Source organism: Hypanus sabinus, chromosome 10 (genome assembly GCF_030144855.1).
Source record: "Hypanus sabinus isolate sHypSab1 chromosome 10, sHypSab1.hap1, whole genome shotgun sequence".
In the NCBI taxonomy this organism is placed as follows: Eukaryota; Metazoa; Chordata; class Chondrichthyes; order Myliobatiformes; family Dasyatidae; genus Hypanus; species Hypanus sabinus.
The window spans coordinates 95,023,277-95,049,780 of record NC_082715.1 but is presented as its reverse complement, the minus strand read 5'-3'; the positions used below and the strand labels follow the sequence as shown (position 1 = coordinate 95,049,780).

Here is a 26,504-nt window from a genome sequence, read left to right as displayed (position 1 = left end):
ATAGCATAAAACCCAGGGAAAGGGCATATTAGGTAGCAAAAGTGAGCGGGAAGTTGGATGATTGGGAAGCTTTTAAATACCAACAAAAGGCAACTAAAATAGCTATAAGAATGGAAAAGATGAAATATGAGGGAACACTAGCCGAACAATATAAAGAAGATACGAGAAGCTTTTTTTCAGTTATATAAAGAGAAAAAAAAAGAGGTGAGAATTGATATTGGACCACTGAAAAATTATGCTGGTGAGGTAGTAGTGGGGGACAAAGAAATAGCATATGAACTTAATGGGTACTTTGCACCAGTCTTCATTGTGGAAGATATTAGCAGTGTACCAGAGGTCTGTGAGTGTCAGGGAGCTGGAGTGAGTCCCATTACTATTACGAAAGTAACAGTACTACACAAACTCAAAGGTGTTAGGGTGGATAAGTCACCTGGACCAGATGGAATATATCACAAGAGTCCTAAGAGAGATTGCTGTAGAGATAATGGAAGCATTGATCATGATGTTACAAGAATCACTTGATTCTGGCATGGTCCCAGAGAACTGGAAGATTGCAAATGTCACTCCACTCTTTACAAAGGGAGGAAGGCAAAAGAAAGGAAGTTGTAGGTCAGTTAGCCTAACCTCAGTGGTTGGCAAAGTGTTGGAATCTATTATTAAGGATGAGATTTTGGGGTACTTGAAGACCAATGATAAATTAAGTCAAATTTAGCATGGTTCTGTAAATGGAAATCTTGCCTGACAATTCCATTAGAGTTCTTTGAGTAAGTAACAAGCAGGGTGGACAAAGGAGAGGCAGTGGATGTCATTTACTTCGATTTTCAGAAGGCATTTGATAAGATGCCTCACATGAGGCTGCATAACAAGATAAAATCTTATGGCATTACAGGAAAGATACTGGCATGGATAGAGGAATGGCTGACATACAGAAGGCAGCAAGTGGGAATATAAGGGGCCTTTTCTGGTGGGCTGCCAGTGACCAGTGTTGTTCCTCAGGGATCAGTATTGGGACTGCTATTTTACACATTGTTTATCAATAATTGGATAATGGAATTGATGGTTTTGTGGCAAAGATCGCAGATGATACAAAGATAGGTGGAGGGATAGGTAGTGCTGAGGAAGCAACACAATTGCAGCAGGACTCAGAGAAATTGGAAGAATGGGCAAAAAATGGCAGATGGAATACAATGCTGGGAAATGTTGATATTGCATTTGGTAAAATGAACAATAGTGCATACTATTATTGAAATGGGGAGAAGGTTAAACATCAGAGGTGCAGAGCCCTTGTGCAAGACTCCCAGAAGGTTAATTTTCAGGTTGTGTCTGTGGTAAAGAAGGCAAATGCAATGTTGGCATTTATTTCAAGGGGAATAGAATATAAAAGCAAGTGGATAATGCTGAGCCTTTATAAGACACTAGTTAGGCTGCACTTAGAATATTGTCAACAGCTTTGGGCCCCATATCTCAAAAAGAATGTGTTGTCATTGGACAGAGTCCAGGCTAAGTTCAAGAGGATGATTCTGGGAATGAAGGGATTAACATATGAGAAGCATTTGGCAGCTTTGGGCCTGTACTCACTGGCTTTTAGAAGAATGCTTGGAAATCTCATTGAAACCTACTGAATGTTGAAAGGACGAGATAGGTTGGATGTGGGGAGGATGTTTCCTATGGTGGGTGTATACAGAACTAGAGGGCATAGCCTCAAAATTGCGGAGTGACCTTTTACAACAGAGGTAACGAGTTTTTTTTTAGCCAGAGAGTAGTGGCTCTGTGGAATGCTCTGCCACAGACTGTGGTGGAGACCAAGTCTGTGGGTATATTTAAGGCAGAATTTGATCATTTCCTGATTGGTCAGGGCAGCAAAGGATATGGTGAGAAGGCAGGTGTATGGGTTTGAGTGGGATCTGGGATCAGCCATGATGAAGTAGTGGAGGAGACTCGATGGGCTGAATAGCCTAATTCTGCTCCTATGTTTTATGGTCTTAATACTGTGGGTGTATCTTCACTAGAAGGACAGCAATGATTCAACAAGTGTACGTATGCACCAAGCAGGATGCAAGACAAACTATGGAAAAAATTCCTGCAATTGAACTCATGAATGCCAAAAGACAAAAGAGGAAAACTAATTTTAAGAACATTTCTAAGTTCAGCCATGTATGTGAGAGGTGAATCACAGCAAATATTATTACCTACACCTCTGTAGGATTTAGTAATTTGTCCAGATCAACTCTTCTCATGCAACTACATTTAACTTATGGCCTGCCAGGCTGAAAACTCTGCTCACTTAGCCTGGGTAACTGCAGGAATTTGTTTTAAATTGTCTCTGATAATATCATTATATGTTCTCATCTTCACAGAATTTTATGACAGAGATTTAAATAACCTAACACTACTATTATTTATGGCAGTAGAATTAGAAACAGGAACAGATTTAGGCCATTTGGCTCATCGAGTTTGCTCTGCCATTCCATCACAGCTGATTTATTATCCCTCTCAAACTCCATTCTCCTGCCTTTTCCCCATAACCTTTGATGCCCGAACTAATCAAGAACCTATCAAACTTTGCTTCAAATATACCTAATGACTTGGCCCCCACAGATGTCTGTGGCAAGGAGTTCCAAAGAATTATCACGTTCTGTCTAAGGAAATTCCTTGTTATCTCTGTTCTAAATGGACACGCCATATTCTGTGGCTGTGATCTTTTGTCCTAAACTCTCCCATTATAGGAAATCTCCACATCTCTTCATATCCACTCTATTTTGGTCTTCCAATATTCAATAGGTTTCAGTAAGTTTAGAGATGAAACATATCAACTCCAGCCTGAGAAGCAGCATGGATCTGCTCCAATTTGCCTACGGGAGCAAGAGGTCCACAGCAGATACCATTTCATTGGCTCTACACTCAACCCTGGAACATCTGGACAGACATCAGATTGTTCTTTATCAACTACTGCTCAGCATTCAATACCACCATCTCCTCAAGACTAATCAACAAGCTTCAAGACCTTGACCTCAGTACATCCTGTGCGATTGGATCATCAATTTCTTCTCTTACAGAGCCCAGACAGTCTGGACTGATAACAACACCTCCTCGACAATCTCCATCAACACAGGTGCACTACAAAGCTGTGTGCCCAGACTGCTGTTCTACTCGCTTTAGAGTTATGATTGTGTGGCTAAGCACAACTCAAAAGCCATATTCAAGATTGCTGATGACACCACTGTTGTGGGCTGAATCAAAAGTGGTGATGAACCAGCATTTGGGAGGAAGACTGAAAATCTGGCTGGGTGGTACCATAAAACAACCTTTTACTCAATGTCAGCAAGACAAAGAAGCTGATTATTCTGCTTCTGCTATCATTTCGCATTTCCCCCTCCCCCACTACTTTCAAATCTCTTACTATCTTTCCCCTCAGTTAGTCCTGATGAAGGGTCTTGGCCCGAAACGTCGATAGTGCTTCTCCTTATAGATGCTGCCTGACCTGCTGTGTTCCACCAGCATTTTGTGTATGTTGTTTGAATTTCCAACATCTGCAGATTTCCTCGTGTTTGCTCTTGGAGCTATGGTGTTGTGGTCATTACAGGGACCTGGATGGCTCAGGGGCAGGAATGGCTACTCAGAGCACCAAGCTTTAGATGTTTCAGAAAGGACAAGGAGGGGGGCAAAAGAGGTGGGGGCGAGGCACTGCTGATCAGAGATAGTGTCATGGCTGCAGAAAAGGAGGCAGTCATGGAGGAATTGTCTACTGTGTGGGTGGAAATTAGAAACAGGAGGGGGTCAATAATCCTACTGGGTGTTTTGTATAGACCACCCAATAGTAACAACGACATCGAGAAATGGATAGGGAGACAGATTCTGGAACGGTGCAATAATAACAGGGTTGTTCTGATGGGGTGGTGTTTGTTAGGTGTGTTGAGGAATATGTAAGATAACCCTACAAGAGGAGAGGCTGGATTTGATCCGGTATTGGGAAATGAACCTGGTCAGGTCTCTCAGTGGGAGAACATTTTGGAGATAGTGATCACAATTCTATCTACTTTACCATAATATTGGAGAGGGATAGGAGCAGGTTAGGAAAACATTTAATTGGAGCAAGGGGAAGTATGAAGATATCAAGCAGGAACTTGTAAGTATAAATTGGGAGCAGATGTTCTCAGGGAAATGTACGGCAGAAATGTGGCAAATATTCCGGGGATATCTGCGTGATGTTCTGCATAGGTACGTTCCAATGTGATAGGAAAAGGATGGTAGGGTACAGGAACCATGGTATACAAAGGCTGTTGAAAAGCTGGTCAAGAAAAGCTTACAAAAAGTTCAAAGAACTAGATAATGGTAGAGATCTAGAAAATCCTAAGGCTAGAAGGAAGGATCTTAACAATGAAATTAGGAGAGCCAGAAGGGGCCATGAGAAGGCATTGGTAAACTTGATTAAGGAAAACCCCAAGACATTCTACAAAAGTACGTGAAGAGCAAGAGGATAAGACATGAAAGAATAGGACCAATCAAGTGTGACAGTGGAAAAGAGTGTATGGAACCGGAGGAGGTATTGGAGGTACTTAATGAATATTTTGCTGTAGTACTCAGTGCAGAAAAGGACTTTGGTGATTGTAGGGATGACTTGCAGCAGACTGAAAAACTTGAGCAGATAGACATTAAAAAAGAAGATATGCTGGAGCTTTTGGAAAGCATCAAGTTGGATAAGTCTCCGGGACCGGACAAGATACACTCCAGGCCACCGTGGGAGGTGAGGGAGGAGATTACTGAGCCTCTTTGCATCATCAATGGGGATCGGAGAGGTTCCAGAGGATTGGAGGGTTGCAGATGTTGTTCCCCTAATCAAGGAAGGGAGTAGAGATAGACCTGGAAATTATAGACCAGTGAGTCTTACTTCAGTGGTCAGTAAGTTGATGATAAAGGTTCTGAGAGGCAGGATTTAAGAACATTTGGAGAGGCATAATATGATTAGGAATAGTCAGCATGGCTTTGTCAGTCAGGTCATGCCTTTTGAGCCTGATTGAGTTTTTTTGAGGATGTGACTAAACATATGTTGAAAGTAGAGCAGTCGTTGTAGTGTATATGGATTTCAGCAAGGCATTTGATAAGGTACCCCATGCAAGGTTTATTGAGAAAGTAAGGAGGCATGGGGTACAAGAGCCGAGAGGTAATGTTACAGCTATATAGGACCCTGGTCAGACTCCACTTGGAGTATTATGCCGAGTTCTGGTCACCTCACTACAGGAAGGATGTGGAAACTATATAAAGGGTGCAGAGGAGATTTACAAGGATGTTGCCTGGATTGGGGAGCATGCCTGTTGAGAATAGGTTGAGGGAACTCTCATTGTAGTGACAGAGAATGAGAGGTGACTTGGTAGAGGTATATAAGAAGATGAGAGGCATTGATCATGTGGATAGTCAGAGGCTTTTTCCCAAGGCTGAAATGGCTAACATGCGAGGGCACAGGTTTAAGGTGCTTGGTAGTAGGTACAGAGATGTCGGGGTAAGCTTTTTATGCAGAGAGTGGTGAATGCGTGAAATAGGCTGCTGGCGACAATGGTGGAGGTGGATACATTAGAGTCTTTTAAGAGACTCTTGGATAGGTACAAGGAGCTTAGAAAAATGGATGGCTATGGGTAACCCAAGGTAATTTCTAAAGTAAGTACATGTTCAGCGCAGCATTGTGTGGGCTGAAGGGCCTGTATTGTGCTCTAGGTTTTTTATGTTTCTACTTTTTCTTAGTTAAGGGTGCCAAAACTGCTCCCAATTCTCGAAGTGCAGTCTGACCAATACCTTATAAAGCCTCACCATTACATCCTTGCTTTTATGTTCTAGTCCTCTGGAAATGATTGCCAACATTACATTTCCCTTCTTCAGCACTGACTCAACCTACAAGTTAATCTTTAGGGAATCCTACAGGACTCTCAAGTACCTTTGCATCTCTAACTGTTGAATTTTGTTCCTGTTTAGCAAACAGTCTGTTCTACCAAAGTACATGACCGTACTCTTCCCAACACTATATTCCATGTGCCACTTCTTTGCCCATTTTTCTAATTTGTCCGTCTGCAAACATCCTGCTTCCTCAACATTACCGGCCCCTCTGCCTATCTTTGTATAAAACGCCTTGAGGGAGGGGTGGGGGAAGGGCGAGGGGGGAAGCAGGGAATTACAAATCAGTTAGCTGAACATCAGTAATTGGGAAAACGCTAATGCCCATTTTAAAAGTTCAGTATGGGCTTATGAAAGTGAAATAATGCTGAGCAAATTTAGCTTTCTTTGTGGATGTAACTTGTAGAATAGATAAGTGTGCCTGCACTTTCAAAAGGCTTTCCATAATATCCCAAATTCGAGGTTGGTATGCAAAGTTAAAGCACAAAGGACTGGGAGTAGTAAATTGACAGTAGGAAACAAAAAGGGGGACAAACCATTCTTTTTCCACGTGGCAGGCAGTGGTGAGTGAGGTGCCACAGATATCACAGTGCTTAATAGCTATCAATGATTTGGATGAGGGACTATTTTCAAGCTTCCAAGATGAAGGAAATCCGGGGGCAGGGGAATACAAGTTATTAAGGGGATGGACAAGTTGGGTAAATGAAAAAAAAAACACATGGCAGATACAGTTCAACAGGGGCAAATGTGAAGTCTCCCACTTTGGTTCTAAAAAGAAAGAATGAATGTTATTCAAAAAGTGATAAATTAGATGGCAGGGGAGGAGAGTGTTGCAACAAAACCTGTTATACACTAGTTGGTGAATGTAGATGTCGATCTTCACAGCATCAGGATAGGCATGGGAGCAAGAATATCTTGTTGCAGCTGGCCTGGCTGAGGCCCCATCAATATGAAATGCAAAAAACAAAATTCAAATGCTGGAAATTGAAGGTTATGAAAAGGATCCCATACTTTAAGAATTATTATTTGTCTGTTATTTTTCCACTAATGCTGCCTGACCTGCTGTCATTATTTTCTGTTTTTATTTTAATCCCATCTGTTGTTTCATTCGGAGTTTTGGTCTCTTTACTTGAGATTGTATGTTGCTGCAATACAAGTTTTCCAAACTGAGTTACAGGACTTCTAAAATACTAACAGATATGGATACTCCAGAGGCAAGGAGGATATCATCTAAAAAATAGACTGAAATGGAGGAAAATTTTTATCACAAAGAACAAGTGGACCTGTGGAATTTTCTAGTGTTTAAAGCAGGGAAGGCTAAATCATTAAATATATTGAAAAAAAATAGGTATATTTTGTAATACTAAATGTATCAATGAACCTGGAGAAAAAGTGGAAATAGACTACTTACATGGATGATTAGCCGTGATCATGTTAAAAAGTAGAACAGGGCTGAAGGGAGAAATGGCTTACTAGTGTTACAGTTTTCTATGTTCCTTATGTTTACCACATCAAAACTCTGAAACTGCTAGTTTGAAGGACTTCTAGCTTTAGCAATTCAATTTGTTAAATACCATAGTGTTAAGAGCCAGTCGACAGCCAGCACCTCTTCCACAGGGCATCACTGCTCAGTACAAGAGAGCATGGCTTTAAGGTAAGGGGAGGGAAGTTCAAGGGGGATATTAGGGGAAGGTTTTTCACTCAGAGAGTGGTTGGTGCATGGAATGCACTGCCTGAGTCAGTGGTGGAGGCAGATACACTAGTGAAATTTAAGGGACTACTAGACAGGTATATGGAGGAATTTAAGGTGGGGGGGGGGGGTTATATGGGAGGCAGGGTTTGAGGGTCGGCACAACATTGTGGGCCAAAGGGCCTGTAATGTGCTGTACTATTCTATGTTCTATGAAATGTACACAAATTGGTCAAAATAGTCATTTAGATTTAGAACTGCTTTTAGAACATGCTTTCAGTGTTTCACAAAGACAGCAAGGCCCTCTCCTGTTGCTTCTACACCAGCTTATTACTATTAGTCAAATGTGAGTCAATGGCTTACATTTGAGTATATTCTATAGAAAGGTGATCAATAATTCTTTATTTTATTTCTTACATACATTTCAAGATAATGATGCTTCTTTGTAATTATATGATTTTTTAATAAAAGGGTCCTGATGATGACATTTGCCCTTTTCCAATAAAAGCAACTGGCAGTACAGTCGTGGTTTTTTGAAGTTCTGCTATTGTCTGTTGTTACTTTGTGAACCTTCATCTAGAAAGGTTACCAATCAGGAAGCTCAGCTGCTGTCTAACAAACTTAATTAATCAAAAAGTCATTTCCTTGCTGTAACTATGACTAAAAACCACTTCAAGTATGGCAGCAAACCTACAAGTTAATCAAAATGCTAATGCTGTACAAATTAAAGTTGTGATTAACATTTCACAGTAGCTGCTTGAGCAAATTGATCACACAAATGGGTTACACATTACTCATTTCCTCCCAGAATGAAATGGGAAAATGTTATATGTTAAAATGGATTGCTCACAAGCTTTGTATTGTCATTAAATTGATAAAGCTCACTGAGCATTTTCAAATACTTGCAGAAATTCAATTTATATAAATTTACTAGCTTTAATACATCTATTAGTTTTGGTTGTCACATTATAGAAAATGATATTCAATGCTTAATTGAGATCCTAAAGATACTAAAAATTTAAAGATTAGTTAAACATTTATCCCAGCTCTGGATTTACAAGCATTGCATTTTACAATTATGTTCCGCAAAATGGTGATGTCTTTATTGAGCTATTAGATGAGGACCTGACCAAAAATTACTCCTTACACGGCAGGAAGTCTAAGCTAAACAGTGGAATTGTTAGATTCGTATTGGCAAGATGAGTGCTAAGAAGTTAAACTGTTGGAAAGTGGAAAGAAAAGTAAATAGCACTGTTGATTGACAGAGGGATACTAAAGCACTGCAAGTGGTTCTGCAGCCAAACCACCTGTAGAAAGTTAAAGGCTGACCTCACGAAGAAGTACCTATTAGAAAATAGCATCAGCACCCTGGGAATGAATCACCTGCTTTTTCTCTCTTTGGAAATGGCATGGGAAGATTCAAACTGGAGTCAGCAATACTTAAAAAAGAGATTATTTGTAATCATCTTACAGAACAGTACCGCATGGCAGCCTGAGCTCTATTGAGAGAACAGAGTCCTGAATTTGTTTATCGCATTTCCATTAATTTAGTAGACAGACTACTATTAGCATACGTCAGGGACAGACACCTTGTCAGTTAGTGGTGCACACTGGTCAGGGAATGGGGAAGACTGATGCAAAAGGCAGAGATCAATGGAGCCAGGCTATTCCAATACTGCCACAACACTGTCATTTACTTAATGTAATAATGCCCAAGCATATCTTGTCCACAAAAAAAGCTGAACAAATCCCGTCCGGCTAATTATAACCACAGTCTATCTTCAATCAGCTATAAATTGATAGAAGTTATTATTAACTGTGCTACAAAATGGCATTAACTAATAATCTGCTCACTAATGTTCAGTTTGGATTTTACCAGGACCACTGGAGAAATATCCAGGGCGTGCTGGAAACTCGAAATAAAACAGAAATCAGGGCACATCTGTGGGAAGAGAGAGAGAGTCAACAGTTCCTGCTGAAGACCTTTTATCACAATGAACTGAATTGTTATCTGTTTCTCTTCTCATAGATATGGCCTATATGCTGAGTATTTCTAGCAGTTTCTGTTTTTATATTATCAGAACAACTTGATTTCAGACCTCAAAGATTTAGTTCAAACAAAAGGAAATAAGCACAATGTTCAGTAATGCTTCTGCTGATTCCCCCATGAGGTTAATATGTGGAAGTGACCATCAGTCCTTTAAAAGACCATTGTTAGGCCTTAATAATGTAAATCATCTAGTGATTCCTGATTCCTCCAATATGATTTTCTGATAATGTCCCAAGAAGTAATTGGCAGCTCTTCAACTTTATAACTTATAAAAAGAATTAATGTCAACTTTCAAATGTTACGCACAAAAATTGATTGAATGCACCCTAGAATTAAAACTATCGGAATTTGATCTTACAAGGTGGCACAGTAGCATAGCAGCACAATGCTTTATAGCACTGGCTGTAAGATAGGGGCTCAATTCCTGTCACTATCTGTAAGGAGTTTGTACATTTTCCCCATAACCCACGTTTCCTCCAACATCACAATAATGTACAGGCTAGGGCTAGGGCTGGTGAGTTGTGGCCATGCTATGTTGGCACTAGAACTTTGGCAACAGTAGCAGACCATCTCTGCATAATCCTTGCTGATTTGATTTAATGCAAGCAACACATTTCACTGCTTAATTTGTACATGTGACAAATAAAACCAATCTTTAATCTTTCTTTAACCAAACTTGCTAGTATATCACGTCTGGGGAATTTCTAACATAAAAAAAAATTCTCCATTAACTGTGGGCAATAATGACAATATATGGCCAAATCCGGATGCACAACATGATTCTGAGAAGTTTTATGATTATGTTCGAGCCCTTATTTCAGTTTGGAGAAGCTAAGAAATATTTTTAGTAGATAAGGTGAAGGTAGCTAAAGAGAGGGAAGTAATATGATACTTTAAATAGATTCAATTTAACTTAGATATCAGTAATAATGAGTTATTTATGACAAACATTTCTGAGAAAAAGAGAATCATCTATGAACTTGCAATGCACTGCCTGTTAAACAGTAACTATAATTAAAAGCATTTTCTATTTATTATGTTTTGCACCGAACAATGTAATGCATATTAGGCTGTTAAAAAAAAATTCTTTGTTCCACTAATGGGGGCAACAAACAACCTGCTGAAGAAACTCAGTGGGAAAAATGGCTCTCGTGGGGTGGAAAAGAACTGTGAATGTTTTGGGTCGAGTCTCTGCATCTGGACAATAATGGGGGAAATCAGCATTCAATCAGACTATTTTTCTCATTCAAATCCCATGTGTTTGGTGACATTTACCAATAAATGTTCAATTAGTAATTTCAAGCATCTTTAAAACTAATTTGGTCAAATGCACAATTTGTGAGACTTGTTCATTCTTTCATTCTGACACCAGCAATTTGCTCTGACTCTAGAAATCAGAAATACAATAAACTAAGTATTAAGCCCACTAAATGTTGGAAGTGTAACTGCTGGATAAATGAAGACAGACAATCAGAAATGTCAAAGGGTAGCAGGCTTTGTACACAAGGAGGATGCTGGGATGCAAGTTTAAAGCCACATGAATCAACAGCAGCCTGATTTTAAGACAGAACAATTTGCACAGTCTGACAGAAAAGAGACATTTATACGCACAGGACATGCATGGACAATTAGTAGCAGATACGTAAGCTTACACTTCAGTTTTTCTGTGGCGTGATAAACAAGGCGATTCCCTGGATAGCAGTTAAGAGAGCACTGCACACACATCTTTTATGAGGTGGTTGGTTACTATGTCACTGTAGCTGGCTGTAAATTATACTAACTATTCTACACCTTTACCCTTTTCTCTATTTCTAAAACAAGGCTTTGCCTTATCTCAAAGATGTCAGTTTCAATAACTGTCCAATATTCAATGCTATCAGATGTATCATATCAGATGTAAAATGACAAATTTTGTATTTAGGTGTCAATTCTCTAATTTGTTAATAAATTAAAAAAAAGATGGAGGTATAAAGTGATAAATATATTTTATATCTGCATTGATTTTATGTCCATGCATGCTGAAATAATTTATTTTTCTTGATAATCTTACCCAAATAAATTCTATTTCTATTTATAGCATACATCTTAACTATAGCCACTAACAATACACTTTTTGAGGAAAACAAAGGAGTTTAAAAATTATACTGGTTGTCATTTCTCAATTAATTTATGCTATTTGATGCAGAGTTATTGATTGCTAAATCTACCGGAGTTTATAGTGGATTTTCAGTAGCAATAAGTATTAGCATCATCCACTGCCACTTTAAACTAGCAAAATAGATACTATCAACACTAATTAAATCAATGCTACCTATGTCTTCACTTATAACATTCTAACCAGTCCTCCGACTCCTCCCCCACCTTTTTATACCCCTTCCTTTCCAGTCCTGAAGAAGGGTCTGGGCCTGAAACATCAATAGATTGTTCATTTCCTGCTGAGTTTCTCCAGCATTTTATGTGTGTTTCTTTCGATTTCCAGTATCTGTGGAATCTCTTGTGATTATAATATGCTACCTATGGTTGTCAAAAAACTGAGGGACACAAATATATACTTCTGTAGACATCTTGTTATTAGTATTCTTTATTATGCAAGGGGCTAGAGCTATAAACTATGAATGAACTTCAGGGTTAAGCTGACTGGAATGGTCACACTGGCTGACAAATATCTTAGTAATTGTGATTACTACCATTCAGCATTAAATGAATAGTTATTCTGACTACGTTAAATTATGGTGGACTAAATTAAGTTTATCCACAGTTCCAACAGCATTCTTAAGCTTTTCTGATGGAACAACTTAGCATGTATAAAACTCTACACTAAAATGGTAGTGCTCAGAGAAAGAGAACTATACAGATCTTAGTGCTATTTGTGCCAGAGCCCAAGTATACCATAATCTGGTATACTCAGGATCAGTAATTTTCTGGACTAATGGGTATTACTCTTAGTAACACCCTAAAGCACTCCAAACTCAACTTTAAAAAAAAGTTGTTATACACTAGTGCAGTGAACCTGGTGAGTTTGGGAGCATGGAAGGAGCGTGGGAAACAAGGCTCTAATGAGCTTGAAGGGAATGTGGGAAATGTGTGATGAGTTTAAAGGGAGCACGGGAAACAGGTCTCTGATGAACTCGGTGGAAGCATGGAAATGGGACCCAGGGAATTTAAAAGGAAATCCTTAAACCAGAATCAGAATTAGGTTTATCATCACCGGCATGTGTTGTGAAATTTGTTAACTTAGCAGCAGCAGTTCAATGCAGTACATAAAATAGAAGAAAAAATATAGTAATTATAATAAATAAGTAAATCTTGTTTACTTACAATAATGAGGACCTCAGTGAGAGATGGGGTAGAGAAAAGGGCCATTGAATGATTATAAGACATGTGAAACAGAGCCTCGTGCGAATTAAAAGGAGAGCTGGAAATAAGGTCCAAGAGAGTTTAAAAAGAGCACAGGAAACTGGTCCCAAGAAAATTCATGCAGGCAGAAAATAGGGACCTGGCAAATTTAAAGGAAGTGTGTGAAATGGGGCTTGGCGAGCCAGATGCTGAACCATTGTAAATTTTTGAATGATCAAATAGCAAATTATTAGAGTTTTACAATATTTACTAACCACCCCCCAGGGTTATAGCCTTCCTTGCAGTTTCATTGTTTTGCATTATGCTATTTCTGAACTTAGCTTTATTTTGAAATGATGTACAACAAAATCAATTTTTTGATGCTTAAAAAGTGGTGCAGATTACATGTGAAATTGGTGTATCATAATGCAGAAAATGGATATGTACTCAGAACTTCTGACAAATTTTGATAGTTTTTAAAGGAATTATATAGTGACATGAGGTCTTTTGATAATAGCTCTGATAGATGCTTATTAAACGTGACTTTACATTTGCCAATACTTCATGATGCAAAATGTAGTAAAACCTCTGGAGTATAATTTATATTTTCATACTTTTCTGACTATTGCTCTTTTAAATTCATACTTTCTGTCTATACATTTGTAACTCCCTGGGTCGCCTCAGGCTCGCTCAGCTCGTTCTTGTCTTAGGGGAGCAGCCTTCGGCCCCGCCAAACTGGGTAATCAGCTGGTGTGGATGCTGTGTGATGTCCCCGCCTCGCCCAAAACCCAGACAGTACACCATATGCGATTAAATGAGTACAATTTATAAAGGTTACTATAACTAAGTGATTAATAACGATACAGTATATATGAAGAGAAAATTAAAGAAAAGGCGCCAAACTTATCAAAGTCCAAACCACTTCGTGCACAACCGTTGGAGCTCAATTACTGAAGTCTTCTGGCCACCATTCGATCCCCTCCGAACTCCTCGACTCGCAGCTCAGGACCCTCCGAACTCCTCGACTCTCCAAACAGCTCAGGACCCTCCGAGTGGTCAACCAAGCACATCTAGCTTCATCCCCCCCCTCCTCGGAGAATCTCCCGGCCTCGGACCCCCCTTTGGGGTCCAATCCTCGCCCAGCTTAGAGCATTGCGTCCTCTCTCTCGACCCCCTCGCGCCGATCTGCCCAAAAGCCCGTCAACAAAAGCTTACAGACTCAGAAGAAAGAACATTAATCCCCATTTGGTTTACAAAGGAATACCATTCTCGTTATCAGTAAATTAGCATTCCTGCTAGTTAACAAAAAGAAACCCTTTCCCAACAGTAACAAAGAAAAAAGAAGAAACCCCCTTTACACTCTCCCTCCACCAAATAAGAGTCATGTCCTCCTGACTACTAAATAACTCGCCACCTTTCCTGCCAACACACACCGTAACCCAAGCACAAACAGTGACATCTCCTCCCCACACAGTAACCCTCACGCCCTGTTCCTCAGGCGCTACTTAGGCCAACTATCTGGGAGTTCCCTAACCCTTCTGAGGCCTCCGTACTCCCTCACCTAAACCCTTCAGGCTCGGACACAACGGGGGATACCTTGGGCCCACTACCAACTCCTCTCTCAACCTCTCACTCATGCCCCACACTGCACACAGCTAACCCTCCCCACTACACCTGACTCAATGGGAGAAGGGCCAAAGGTCTCTTCCTCAATCGAGGGAAAGTCAGCAAAAGGCAGCATGTACCACACATCCAGCACATCATCCATCGAATCTGTATTCTTCCTCATTCCTGTGATCGGTAGCTGCTGTTTGATCTTCTCCAAACGGAAACACGTGACCTGCACTGCTCCCGCAGTCTCTTCAGCCTCCTGTTCAGTATTCACTGCACTTCTCTCCAGCTTTTTCTTCCTCATGACTTCTTCCAGATCAACTTTCAGGTTTTGCACTTCATTTGAACTGTCGATGGTCATCTTCAGGTTCCCTTCAAGCTTCCGCTTCTCTCTTCTGAAATTCGTCTGTAATTTCTTCACCTCCGCAAACTCCCCTCTCCGGGTTCTCAGTTTGCTATTACCCTCAGTCAGACAACTTTCTTCATTCTCTCCAACTTGTAAGTCTTCCGACTGGTTCCAGATCGCTTTCTCCAGTCTCTCCGTCTTCATTTCAAACTTGATTCCGTAGAGACAGTCACTCACGAGCTGCGACCTTCGCCAGTCCTGGCACGTGTCCAGAAAACACTTTAACTCGGTAGTTCTCAGCCGCTCCTGCAACGACCTCACTTCATATTCTCCTGAGGCAAATCCAAATACCAAGAGATCATCCACATACACCAAAACTCCCAACGCCTCCACATCCCCTATGGTCTTCCACCTGCCCCGCAGGAAGGTTGCAAGGGCTCCAGATATGCCCTGTGGCATCTTTTCGGACCCGAAGACTCCTAGGGAATTTATAACGGCCGTCTTGTCCTTGTCGGCCCCACTCATCGGGATCTGGCAACATCCACTCCTCAGATCGAGCACCTTAAACCACATTGCACCGTTTAGACAGGCCATCGCCTCTCCGGCCCTCAGGGCCATATTCTGGTCACTGACAGTGCGCCTCTTCAACGCAATACAATCCACACACACGTTGCCTACGTCTTCCACGGCTTCAGGGGCCAGTCGCCGCAACCTCTCTCTCTCCGAGGTGTCTTCCGCAGTCAACTCCCCTCTCTCGTGGTATTTCGCAGCGTCCACTAAGAGGGTCTCACCCTCAGATACTTCCCCCAGGCCGTACCACCACTGGTTCTTGTTTGAATTCGGTATCGGCCCAATGCTGCTACACACGTCCGCACAAGCAGCTCGAAACTCTGGGTGCATCGACAATGCCTCCAAACAGCGTTCACCCGCCTCCTCCGGGCAGGCCCCCAAGCGCACCAGCAGGATATTGGTTCTCTCCAAAACTGAAACGCTGCCTGTCTGAACAGTGTCCGGACACATCAGCATTAACGATTCATGAACCTCAGTCTCCTCCACATTTGCCTCTAAGAACTCCATTTTCACTGACCAACAACCGTTGTCTGGATAATCACCGGCACTGGTACCCCGAATCTCCAGTGTCCTCAATGTTGTCAAGGGTAAATGCTTCCAATAACGGTTATGAAACAAACTGTACAGCAACTTAACCGGCGCCCCGGTGCTGAGGATGGCTTTAACTTGACTTCCATCCATCCGTAACAACACCTGTGCGCATGGCCCCTCTAAGCCTTCAGGAATAGGGTCTGTTCCTTTCGGGAGTTCCTTGGTACATTGCTGGGAACGTGCTCCCCCAGAGACCCCAAGCCGTTCCCCCACTGGGCCTCCTCTAAGTTTCCCGACACCTCTCGAATCAACGGAACAACTGATCCCCTTGACAGATCCCCTTGGCACCACAAGCAATTTATCTGCCCCCCTAGGCAAAAAGGGATACCCTAAAAACTTCCCACCAATCTCCTGCCACAGATATAATAAGCCCCCCAGCTGCGGCATTTGACTTCCAGTCGAACCACACGCATTTTCCCACACTTTCCCAGAACTGGCAGCGGTCACTTCGAGGTAATTGCCTGACAGTTCTAACAAAGTCACCAGCCCGCCTACGCAAACTTTCAACCCGTCCCTGTCGCTTTTCCTCAGCCAAGCACTGCCACTCACCCAGCAACTGAGAGGTCCGCTCCGCCCACGCTTCCGCCCCTTTAGGGCTGGACATTATTCCAATAACCGGGCGGAGCTCACCACTGCTGAAACATCCCAACCTGTCACTCCTCAATCTCCAAACCGTACGGACAACCCATGGTCCCACCGCCATTTCGTCAGTACTAGTCGGAACTCGAACAACGACAATTGCTACCAACAGCAACCACCCCACTCAACACACACACAGCGATAACCAGCAATCGCACACCCACAAAGGCACACCAGCTCTTCGCCGCAGACACAATTTAAAGAGGGTGATCACACAGCTTCCACAGAAATCAACCCCGGACGAGCACCCCACAATGTAACTCCCTGGGTCGCCTCAGGCTCGCTCAGCTCGTTCTTGTCTTAGGGGAGCAGCCTTCGGCCCCGCCAAACTGGGTAATCAGCTGGTGTGGATGCTGTGTGATGTCCCCGCCTCGCCCAAAACCAGACAGTACACCATATGCGATTAAATGAGTACAATTTATAAAGGTTACTATAACTAAGTGATTAATAACGATACAGTATATATGAAGAGAAAATTAAAGAAAAGGCTCCAAACTTATCAAAGTCCAAACCACTTCGTGCACAACCGTTGGAGCTCAATTACTGAAGTCTTCTGGCCACCATTCGATCCCCTCCGAACTCCTCGACTCGCAGCTCAGGACCCTCCGAACTCCTCGACTCTCCAAACAGCTCAGGACCCTCCGAGTGGTCAACCAAGCACATCTAGCTTCATCCCCCCCCTCCTCGGAGAATCTCCCGGCCTCGGACCCCCCTTTGGGGTCCGATCCTCGCCCAGCTTAGAGCATTGCGTCCTCTCTCTCGACCCCCTCGCGCCGATCTGCCCAAAAGCCCGTCAACAAAAGCTTACAGACTCAGAACATTAATCCCCATTTGGTTTACAAAGGAATACCATTCTCGTTATCAGTAAATTAGCATTCCTGCTAGTTAACAAAAAGAAACCCTTTCCCAACAGTAACAAAGAAAAAAGAAGAAACCCCCTTTACACATTCAATAACCAAAAACTGTCACTAAGGTAGTTTAAATGAACCAATTTACAAACCATGATGCCATATCTTTGCATGCAAATATTTATATGTTTAATAACTCTATTACATCATCTAAGGGATTAATTTCTTGTTCCAACGTATGTTTGGTTATTAGTGCAATGATTAACTTTCCTTTTAATTCACTGTTTCGGCCATTTCTATTAAGTTGGCTTTCCTTTACGATTTTTATTTTTTTCTACTAAACCTTCCTCAGCAGATGGCTGTCTAAACTATACATTTTGGCCATTACAAAAACCCTCAGTCTATTGAAGAGTATGTAATTTTTTGTCTCCATTTTCTTTTTCCTTCCTCTCAGTTATATTTTTGTCTTCTCCCTTGTTTTTTCTTTGTTTCTTTCCCATACATTCTCATATTTTTTTGTCACATTTTGTCTCAGTTCTTCATCCTGTTTCCCCTCTTTCATTTTCCCTACTGTATTGGCTTCATTATTCCAGACTCAACCTTGCTTGAACTGTGTGCAACATAATAAGGAAGAGAGACAGCAGAAGAGGGAGAAAAGGATGGGAGAAGCGAGGAAAAGAGGAAAACATAAATTTCAGAGATCTATATGTATTTTTCTCAAATTCTGTTAATAGTTCTAACAGCTCATCTTTAGAATATACTAAATTTGTCATGGAATAAATGCATCTTTTCATCAATGAAAGTGTTGTATTGCCACCATTGATAAAACAATGCAACTACAGTTTTGAACAATCAGTTTCAACTATAAATGCATACACAGGGTATTTTAAATGGAACAAAAAGATGAAATCTGGGTTCAGAATATACAACACTGAATGATAACTAAATTACCTCTATACATTCCAGTCTATTTACTTCCCTTGACTCTACTTCCCACAGAAACTAAGGTTGGTCTCACCTTTCTGTTTAAATACGGTACTTGATAAAATCCATTCAAAAATAAATTTGAGGGAAATACATCTTTGGTCATTGGTGCTAAACAAATGGTAAAGAATTAGCTATCAATTGCTCTCACCTCCTGGCATCAGGCTCCACTAACTTTGACATTTTAATAAAAGTCAGGATGAGTAAAAAATATTATCTGATATACCTGTTTAGTGTTAATGACCAAAGGTGAATTGGTTTTCCTAGTGTACTTTAAATTAATGTGTAGCATACATATCAAAATCATTTTACTAACCTTTCAACGCATTGGCTGTTTCTATTATATGTCGACTATGTAAGCCCACAGCTAATTCTTTGTTGCCAACCCATGATGTATGTTCCTTATTTTTTGGTTGTCCAGAGCTCCTGTTGTAGTGATCAGTTCTTATGTTCTGCCAATGTGTGTGTTAAATTCTCTCTGAAATCCAATTATCTTCAGCTTTGCAACATCTTTGGCAATAAAAACGTGCTGTTCCTCTGAATCCACTATGCTACATGTGTTCCATCTTGCCTTGTGCAACAGTGCAAAGCAATGCACCAATTGCACCGATCCCACACTTTGGAATACCTTCTTTAACCATTCTTCTCTTCTATTCTTTTAGATGATCCCTAAAACCATACCTACGTTTTGAAATACAATTTCTTCTCTGGCTTTAATTGCTTTCTGGATTTGGAAAAGAACCTTGAGACTTGACTCAATGTTAAAACATAAATATAACTTACTTTTGTTTTATCGACTCTTGTTTTCAATCAATTTTGATCCCCTTTTCTAATGTATTTGCCTGGGTAAATTTTCACTGAACATGCCGCTGGAACTCTTTTGCCTTTGTACATCATGAATGTTAAACACATAAAATAAATTCACAGATCACAGAATGGTATTATATTGAAACAGGCCCTTTGGCCCACCTCATCAATGCCAACTATTATGCCCACCCACACTAATATCCAATATCCCTCTACGCCTTGCCCATCGAAATATCTGTCCAGTTGCCTCTTAAAATGTTACTGTTCCTGCCCTCACTATCTTCTCTGGTAGCTCATTCCTGATACCAGCTGCTGTTTGTGTGAAAAATATAGTTCTTAGATCCCCTTTAAACTTGCTTCCTCTCACCTTAAACCTATGCCCCAGGATTTATATGGCTCTATAACGGGAAACATATTCAGATTATCTATACTATTAATACCCTCATAATATTATATACCTCTATCATATCACCTATCAATCTCCTTTGCTCTAGGAAAAATATTCCCACCCCATACAATCTTCCCCTACAATTCCAGTTGTCTGATTCCAGCAACATGCTTGTTAACACTTTCTGTACCTTCTCTTGCTTAGGCATTTATTTCCTATAGGGTGGTGCACCTAACTAAAGCACCTAATGCACCTAACTAAAGTTTTGTACAACTATAATATGATGCTCCAAATTTTGTACTTAATGAACTGGATGATGAGGGTAAGCATGCCATCCAACTTCTTCATAAACTCTGTATATCTGTGTTGCCATTTTCAGGAAATTACAGTGAGTACTTGCACCTAACATTCCCTCTAAGGTGTGCCTGTGCATGTATTTTTTGCTACTGGAGCACAAAGGAACTTACACTATGCACAAAAGGTTGTCACCCTCTACTTCATTGGCATGTTAAGTATAATTCACGATTGTACACAATCACATTTCCTCTTCCTGTTTGTGATGAGGATGGTGTTGACAATGTGGAGTTTGCGATGGCTCGTCTGTAGATTTTAGAACTGGCTTATTTATACTGTTTTTATCGAAGAAATTATTCAGTGCGCACATGTTGTTGTCACTGGGCAAAAAATTGCACAGCACAAGATTTTTGTGCACACTGGTCATCACAAATTACAGGGAACATAGTTTGCACTCCTAGGTGTCCCTGTTCTACAACACACCCCAAGAGTCCCACCATTCAATATGTATGTCCTGTTCTGGTCCAACTTCCCAAATGTATCACATAACACTTGCCTGAGTTAAACTCCATCTGCCATTCATTTGCCCACTTTCCCAGTTGATCAATATCCGATTGTAAACTAAGGCAATTTTTTTTACTGCTCACTTTACCACAGATCTTGCCGTCATCTGCAAACTTACTTATGCTTCCCACATTCTGATCCAAATCAATAACATGGATGACTAAAAATAATGAGGAAACCGCACCAATTCCTGTGACAGCCCACTGGCCACAGGCCTCCATCTTGAAAAACAACCCTCCACTACCACTCTCTGCCTCCTACCATAAAGCCAATATGCAATTGGCAAGTAAAACCTGGATTCCATTGATCTAAGCTTCTGGATCAGCCTATCATGCAGAACCTAATCAAAAGTCATGTTGAAGTCCATGCAGAAAATATCTACCACCCTGCACTTATCAATCCTGGTCATCTGCTCAATCAGTGAGCCACAACTCACCATGCACAAAGCCAAAATGACTATCCCCAACAGTCCTTGACTTTCCAAATGCAAATAAATAGTATATCAAAATATTAAAATCTAATTTTGAGCACAATTCTCGAGGAAACATTGGATTGCATAGCGCGCGAGAGTTTAAAAGAAACAAGTGGGGACAGTAGGCATATTTTGCATGCCACAGTTCCCAAGGAGACTTTGGATTGAGAATAATTAGGCACTTTACACGGGTCAATAAAAAAAAAGTGCAGTGGACATTCTGGGAGTGGTATTGTGTTAGTGGGCCAGTGTTAAGATTGGGGAGTTAAAGCATTGATGAACAGACAGACAGACATACTTTATTGATCCTGAGGGAAATTGGGTTTCGTTACAGCCGCACCAACCAAGAAAGTGAAGAAATATAGCAATATAAACCATAAATAATTAAATAATAAGTTAATCATGCCAAGTGGAAATAAGTCCAGGACCAGCCTATTGGCACAGGGTGTCTGACACTCCGAGGGACGAGTTGTAAAGAGAAGCAAAGACTGTAGGTAGATTTTTTTTTTCCATTATTTAATCTTTCTTTCTTTTTTATTGTACTTAGTGGGGAAGCCAGGCAGGATAATGAAATGATCCTCTTGTGGGATGTGGGAAGGCAGGGAGACCTCCAGTGTCCCTGATGATTACACCTGCAAGATGCACATTTAGTTGCAGCTTCTAGCAGACTGTGTTCAGCAGTTGGAGCTGGAACCTGGGTGATCACTAGATCACTTCGGAGGCTAAGGAGTTGATAGACAGGACATGCAGGGAGGTAGTTGCACCCAAGGTGCCAGACACAAATAGCTTGGTGACTGCCAAGAGCGGGAAAGGGGATAGGCAGTTAGTGCAGAGTACCCTGTGGCCAGTCTGTTCAACAACAGGTTTACCACTTTGGATACTGTTGGAGGGGATGATCTGGCAGAGTTAAGCCACAGCAGCCAAGTCTCTGGTACTGAGACCGGTTTTGTGGATCAGAAGTTAAGGGGTGAGAAAAGTTGAGCTTACGTCATTGGGAATCTGATGGTATGTTTCCTCCCATGTGCCAGGTTAGGGACAACTTTGCTCAAGTTCACAGCATTCTTAAGCAGCGAGAAGTCGTGAACCACGTTGGTACTAATGATATGGGTATGAGGGGTGCCAAGGATGTGTAAAGTGAGTTCAGGGAGCTCGCTGCTCAAGTAAAGAAAAGGACGTCCAGGGTTGTGATCTCAAGTCTGTTACCCATGTCACATGCTCGTGAGGCCAGAAATAGGAAGGGCATATGGTTCAGCATGTGGCTAAGGAGATGCTGCAGGAGAGAAGGCTTCAGATTTTTGGATCATGGGGTTCTCTTTCAGGGAAGGTGTGACCTGTACAGGAGGTTTACACCTGAACTAGAAGGGAACTATTATCCTAGTGGGAAGGTTTGCCAGTGCTGCAAGGGGGAGTTTAGAGTTACAGTGGAATAGGAATCAGAGTACCAGAACAGATAATGGAGTAGTTGTGGAGAAAGACACTTATAAGCCTACAAAGTCAGGAATCAAAAGTTTGAGCATGGTGGGACTACTGTTTTGAGCTGTCTATATTTCAATGTAGGGAGTACTGTAGGAAAGGTGGATGAGCTTAGGGCATAGATCAGCACATGGAATTGCAGCCATTACTGAGAATCAGTTGCAGGAGGAGCAGGACTGTCAACTCAATGTTCTGCGGTTCACAGAAACATAGAAACCCAGCACAGCACAGGCCCTTCGGCCCACAAAGTTGTGCCGAACATGTCCCTACCTTAGAACTACCTAGGCTTACCCACAGCCCTCTATTTTTCTAAGCTCCATGTATCCATCCAGGAATCCCTTAAAAGACCCTATCAGTTATGCCTCTACCGCTGCTGCAGGCAGCCCATTCCGCGCAACCACCACTCTGCGTAAAAAACTTATCCCCAACATCTCCTCTGTACCTACTTCCAAGCACCTTAAAATTATGCCTCTCGTGCTAGCCATTTCAGCCCTAGGAAAAAGCCACTGACTTTCCACATGATCAATGCCTCTCATTATCTTGTACACTTCTATCAGGTCACCTCTCAACCTCCATCACTCCAAGGAGAAAAGGTTGAGTTCACTCAACCTATTCTCATAAGGCATGCTCCCCAATCCAGGCAACGTCCTTGTAAATCTCCTCTGCACCCTTTCTATGGTTTCCACATTCTTCCTGTAGTGTAGTGGCCAGAATTGAGCACAGTAATCCAAGTGGGCTCTGACCAGGGTCCTACATAGCTGCAACATTACCTCTCAGCTCTTAAACTCAATCCCACGATTCATGAAGGCCAATGCACCATATGCCTTCTTAACCACAGGGTCAACCTATGTAGCAGCTTTGAGTGTCCTATGGACTCGGACCCCAAGATCCCTCTGATCCTCCACACTGACAAGAGTCTTACCATTAATGCTATATTCTGCAATCATATCTGACCTACCAAAATGAACCACCTCACACTTACCTGGGTTGAACTCTATCTGCCACTTCTCAGCCCAGTTTTGCACCCTATCAATGTCCTGCTGTAACCTCTGACAGCCCTCCACACTATCCACAACACCTCCAACCTTTGAGTCATCAGCAAACTTACTAACCCATCCCTGCACTTCCTCATCCAGGTCATTTATAAAAATCACAAAGAGTAAGGGTCCCAGAACAGATCCCTGAGGCACACCATTGGTCACCGACCTCCATGCAGAATATGACCCGTCTATAACCACTCTATGCCTTCCGTGGGCAAGCCAGTTCTGGATTCACAAAGCAATGTCCCCTTGGATCCCATGCCTCCTTACTTTCTAACTAAGCCTTGCATGGGGTACCTTATCAAATGCCTTGCTAAAATCCATATACACTACATCTACTGCTCTACTTTCATCAATGTATTTAGTCACATCCTCAAAAAATTCAATCAGGCTCGAAAGGCACTACCTGCCTTTGACAAAGCCATGCTGACTATTCCTAATCATATTATGCCTCTCCAAATGTTCATAAATCCTGCCTCTCAGGGTCTTCTCCATCAACTTACCAACCACTGAAGTAAGACTCACTGGTCTATAATTTCCTGGGCTACCCCTACTCCCTTTCTTGAATAAGGGAACAACTCTCCAATCCTCCAGAGCCTCTCCCGTTCCCATTGATCATTGCCAGAGGCTCAGCAATCTCCTCGCTCGCTTCCCACAGTAGCCTGGGGTACATCCCATCCCAGTGACTTATCCAACTTAATGCTTTCCAAAAGCTCCAGCAGATCCTCTACCTTAGTGGTCACCAACCTTTTTAAACCCAAGATCCCCTTAGTGAAAGGCAAGATCGACCCCAGATCGATTAGTTGCACATATGTGCACTGGGCAGAAAAGACCAAGTAAAACCCCACAACCCGGAAGTAGAAATAATGTATAAACACCAGGGGTACCAGGGGTAGATGTGATAGAAGTATAAAAAATTATGAGGGGTGTAGATAGGGCAATCAGGGATTTTCCACTGAGATTAGGTGGGACTATAACTAGAGGTCATGTGTTAAAGTTAAAAGGCGAAATGTTTCGGGGAACATGAGGGGGATAATCATCATTCAGAGGGTGGTGAGAGTGTAGAATGAGCTATCAGCTGAAGTGATGGAAGAGGGGATTGATTTCAACATTTAAGAGAAATTTGTTAAGTAGATGGATGGGAGGGGTATCAAGGCCATGATTTGGGTGCATGTTGACGGGACAAGCAGATTAATGGTTCAGCACGAACTAGATGGGCTGAATAGCCCGTATCTCTGTTGCAGTGTTCAGAATTTTTTCAGAATCCTTTTTGATAACTTTCCCAGCACTTTTGCAAGGCTCACCTATAATATTTTACAGGCTTGTCTCTGTTGCTCTTCTTAAGTAAAACCACAGCCTGTCCTCTAGTTTTCTGGTACCTCACCTATGGCTAATTAAGTTACAAAAATCTTTGTCAGGGCCCCAGCAATCCCCTCCCTTGATTCACATAACATTGAAGGCTACATCTGGTAAGGCTCTGGTTAGTTATCCACTCTGTGCACTTTTGGACCTCCACCATATCCTTTCTTTAAACATTTGTATGCCCCAGAGGATTACAGTTCAGACATCTGAACTCAATAACATCCAGGTCATTCGCCAGAATAAATCTGTGTACAGTTTAAAAGGAATGGTTTATTCCATTTGACTTGCACATGTACGATTATTGTACATGCTAATTCTGTATTAAACCATTACAACGCCTAGAGAGCATGCTGTGGAATCTTTAGTTTAACGTGAATGCTGTCTGATGCATATGTATAATTTCAGGATAGTAAAAGAGCTATATCTGCAATGTTTATATCTAATTAAAGCCAACTAAAACTGAGTTTTCCTAATTTCAAAATGGAATGGATAGAAAATTCAGGTCCCCTGTGTAGCACAGGTACTGTTACAGTTTCATTTTGTTTCCAATGCTTGTGAATATTTGGGACTTCAACAGCAACAAATAGCAAACAGCACAAAGTTATGCACTACCCAAATCAGAAGAAATTAGTGTAGATTAACAAATCAATTTGCATATACATTTGCAGAATAGATTTGGCACAGCCCCGATTAATTGCACACTTCTGATCTAAACCAAAGTTAATGTCAATGACAATTTTGATATTTTGCCTGTTTTAACATTTAGCATAATAAATCAGAGATAACTACTTTGCAGCTCATATGAACTCATCAAACATGCTTGCACTTCATAGCCAAAAAACAAAATATACAAATGCGTCTATTATCTTTAAACTTAATTCATCATAGCAAAAAAAAAAATCCTAAGTAATTTTAAAGCAATACCATAAAAGTAGTTAAAGAGATATGAACTAGATTTAGTTTGGATATTTTTGCTTTTAGAAATACCAGACACCACTCAATTTTCCATACCTGACAGATTCGAATGGACTGGTCTAATACAGATTTTGTGTCTGTGGCATAATCAGGACATGGCAAAGCAGCTCGGCAAAAGTGTGCTTGGAGCAATAGGTGGGCTTTGGTATGTGCACTGTCAAAAGAATGTGGGTTCACTTCAAGAGGCAGTCGCTTTGCCAGATCACTGTTCAATTGGTCTTCATTGTGTCGGACTGGAAGATCTGCATACTCTGTAGCATCCTAGAAGAGAATAAATAAAGATGATCCTGAGGTTAAACTTAGAAGGTATAAATTATACAAATATTAACAACATACAGCTCAAACTGACAATAAAATATAATGCATCAGGTAATACTGTACAGGGAACCAGGATATTTGAAGAAAATCTGTTATGATTTTGGCATTAATTTTGATTTATTTCACCCTTAAATTTAACAATGTTTTTCTTTCAACAATATGCCCAATGAAGACCATTGTTCAACAATATTATGGACTAAACACAAAACAAATATTTCCATTTCTTCATACAGTTTGGTTTCACTGATTATTTTTAGATGTAC

The 26,504-nt window shown here is 41.3% G+C and overlaps 1 protein-coding gene across 2 annotated transcripts in view; it reads right to left on the bottom strand.

Annotated features, from left to right (window-relative positions):
• The window catches only part of ascc3 (activating signal cointegrator 1 complex subunit 3), a 374,033-nt gene that overhangs the window by 38,769 nt on the left and 308,760 nt on the right, over positions 1–26,504 (bottom strand). For both annotated transcript variants that reach the window (XM_059982329.1, XM_059982330.1), the window contains exon 37: positions 25,960–26,184. In XM_059982329.1, coding sequence (XP_059838312.1) covers positions 25,960–26,184 — 225 coding nt within the window. The remainder of the gene's footprint in view (positions 1–25,959; positions 26,185–26,504) is intronic.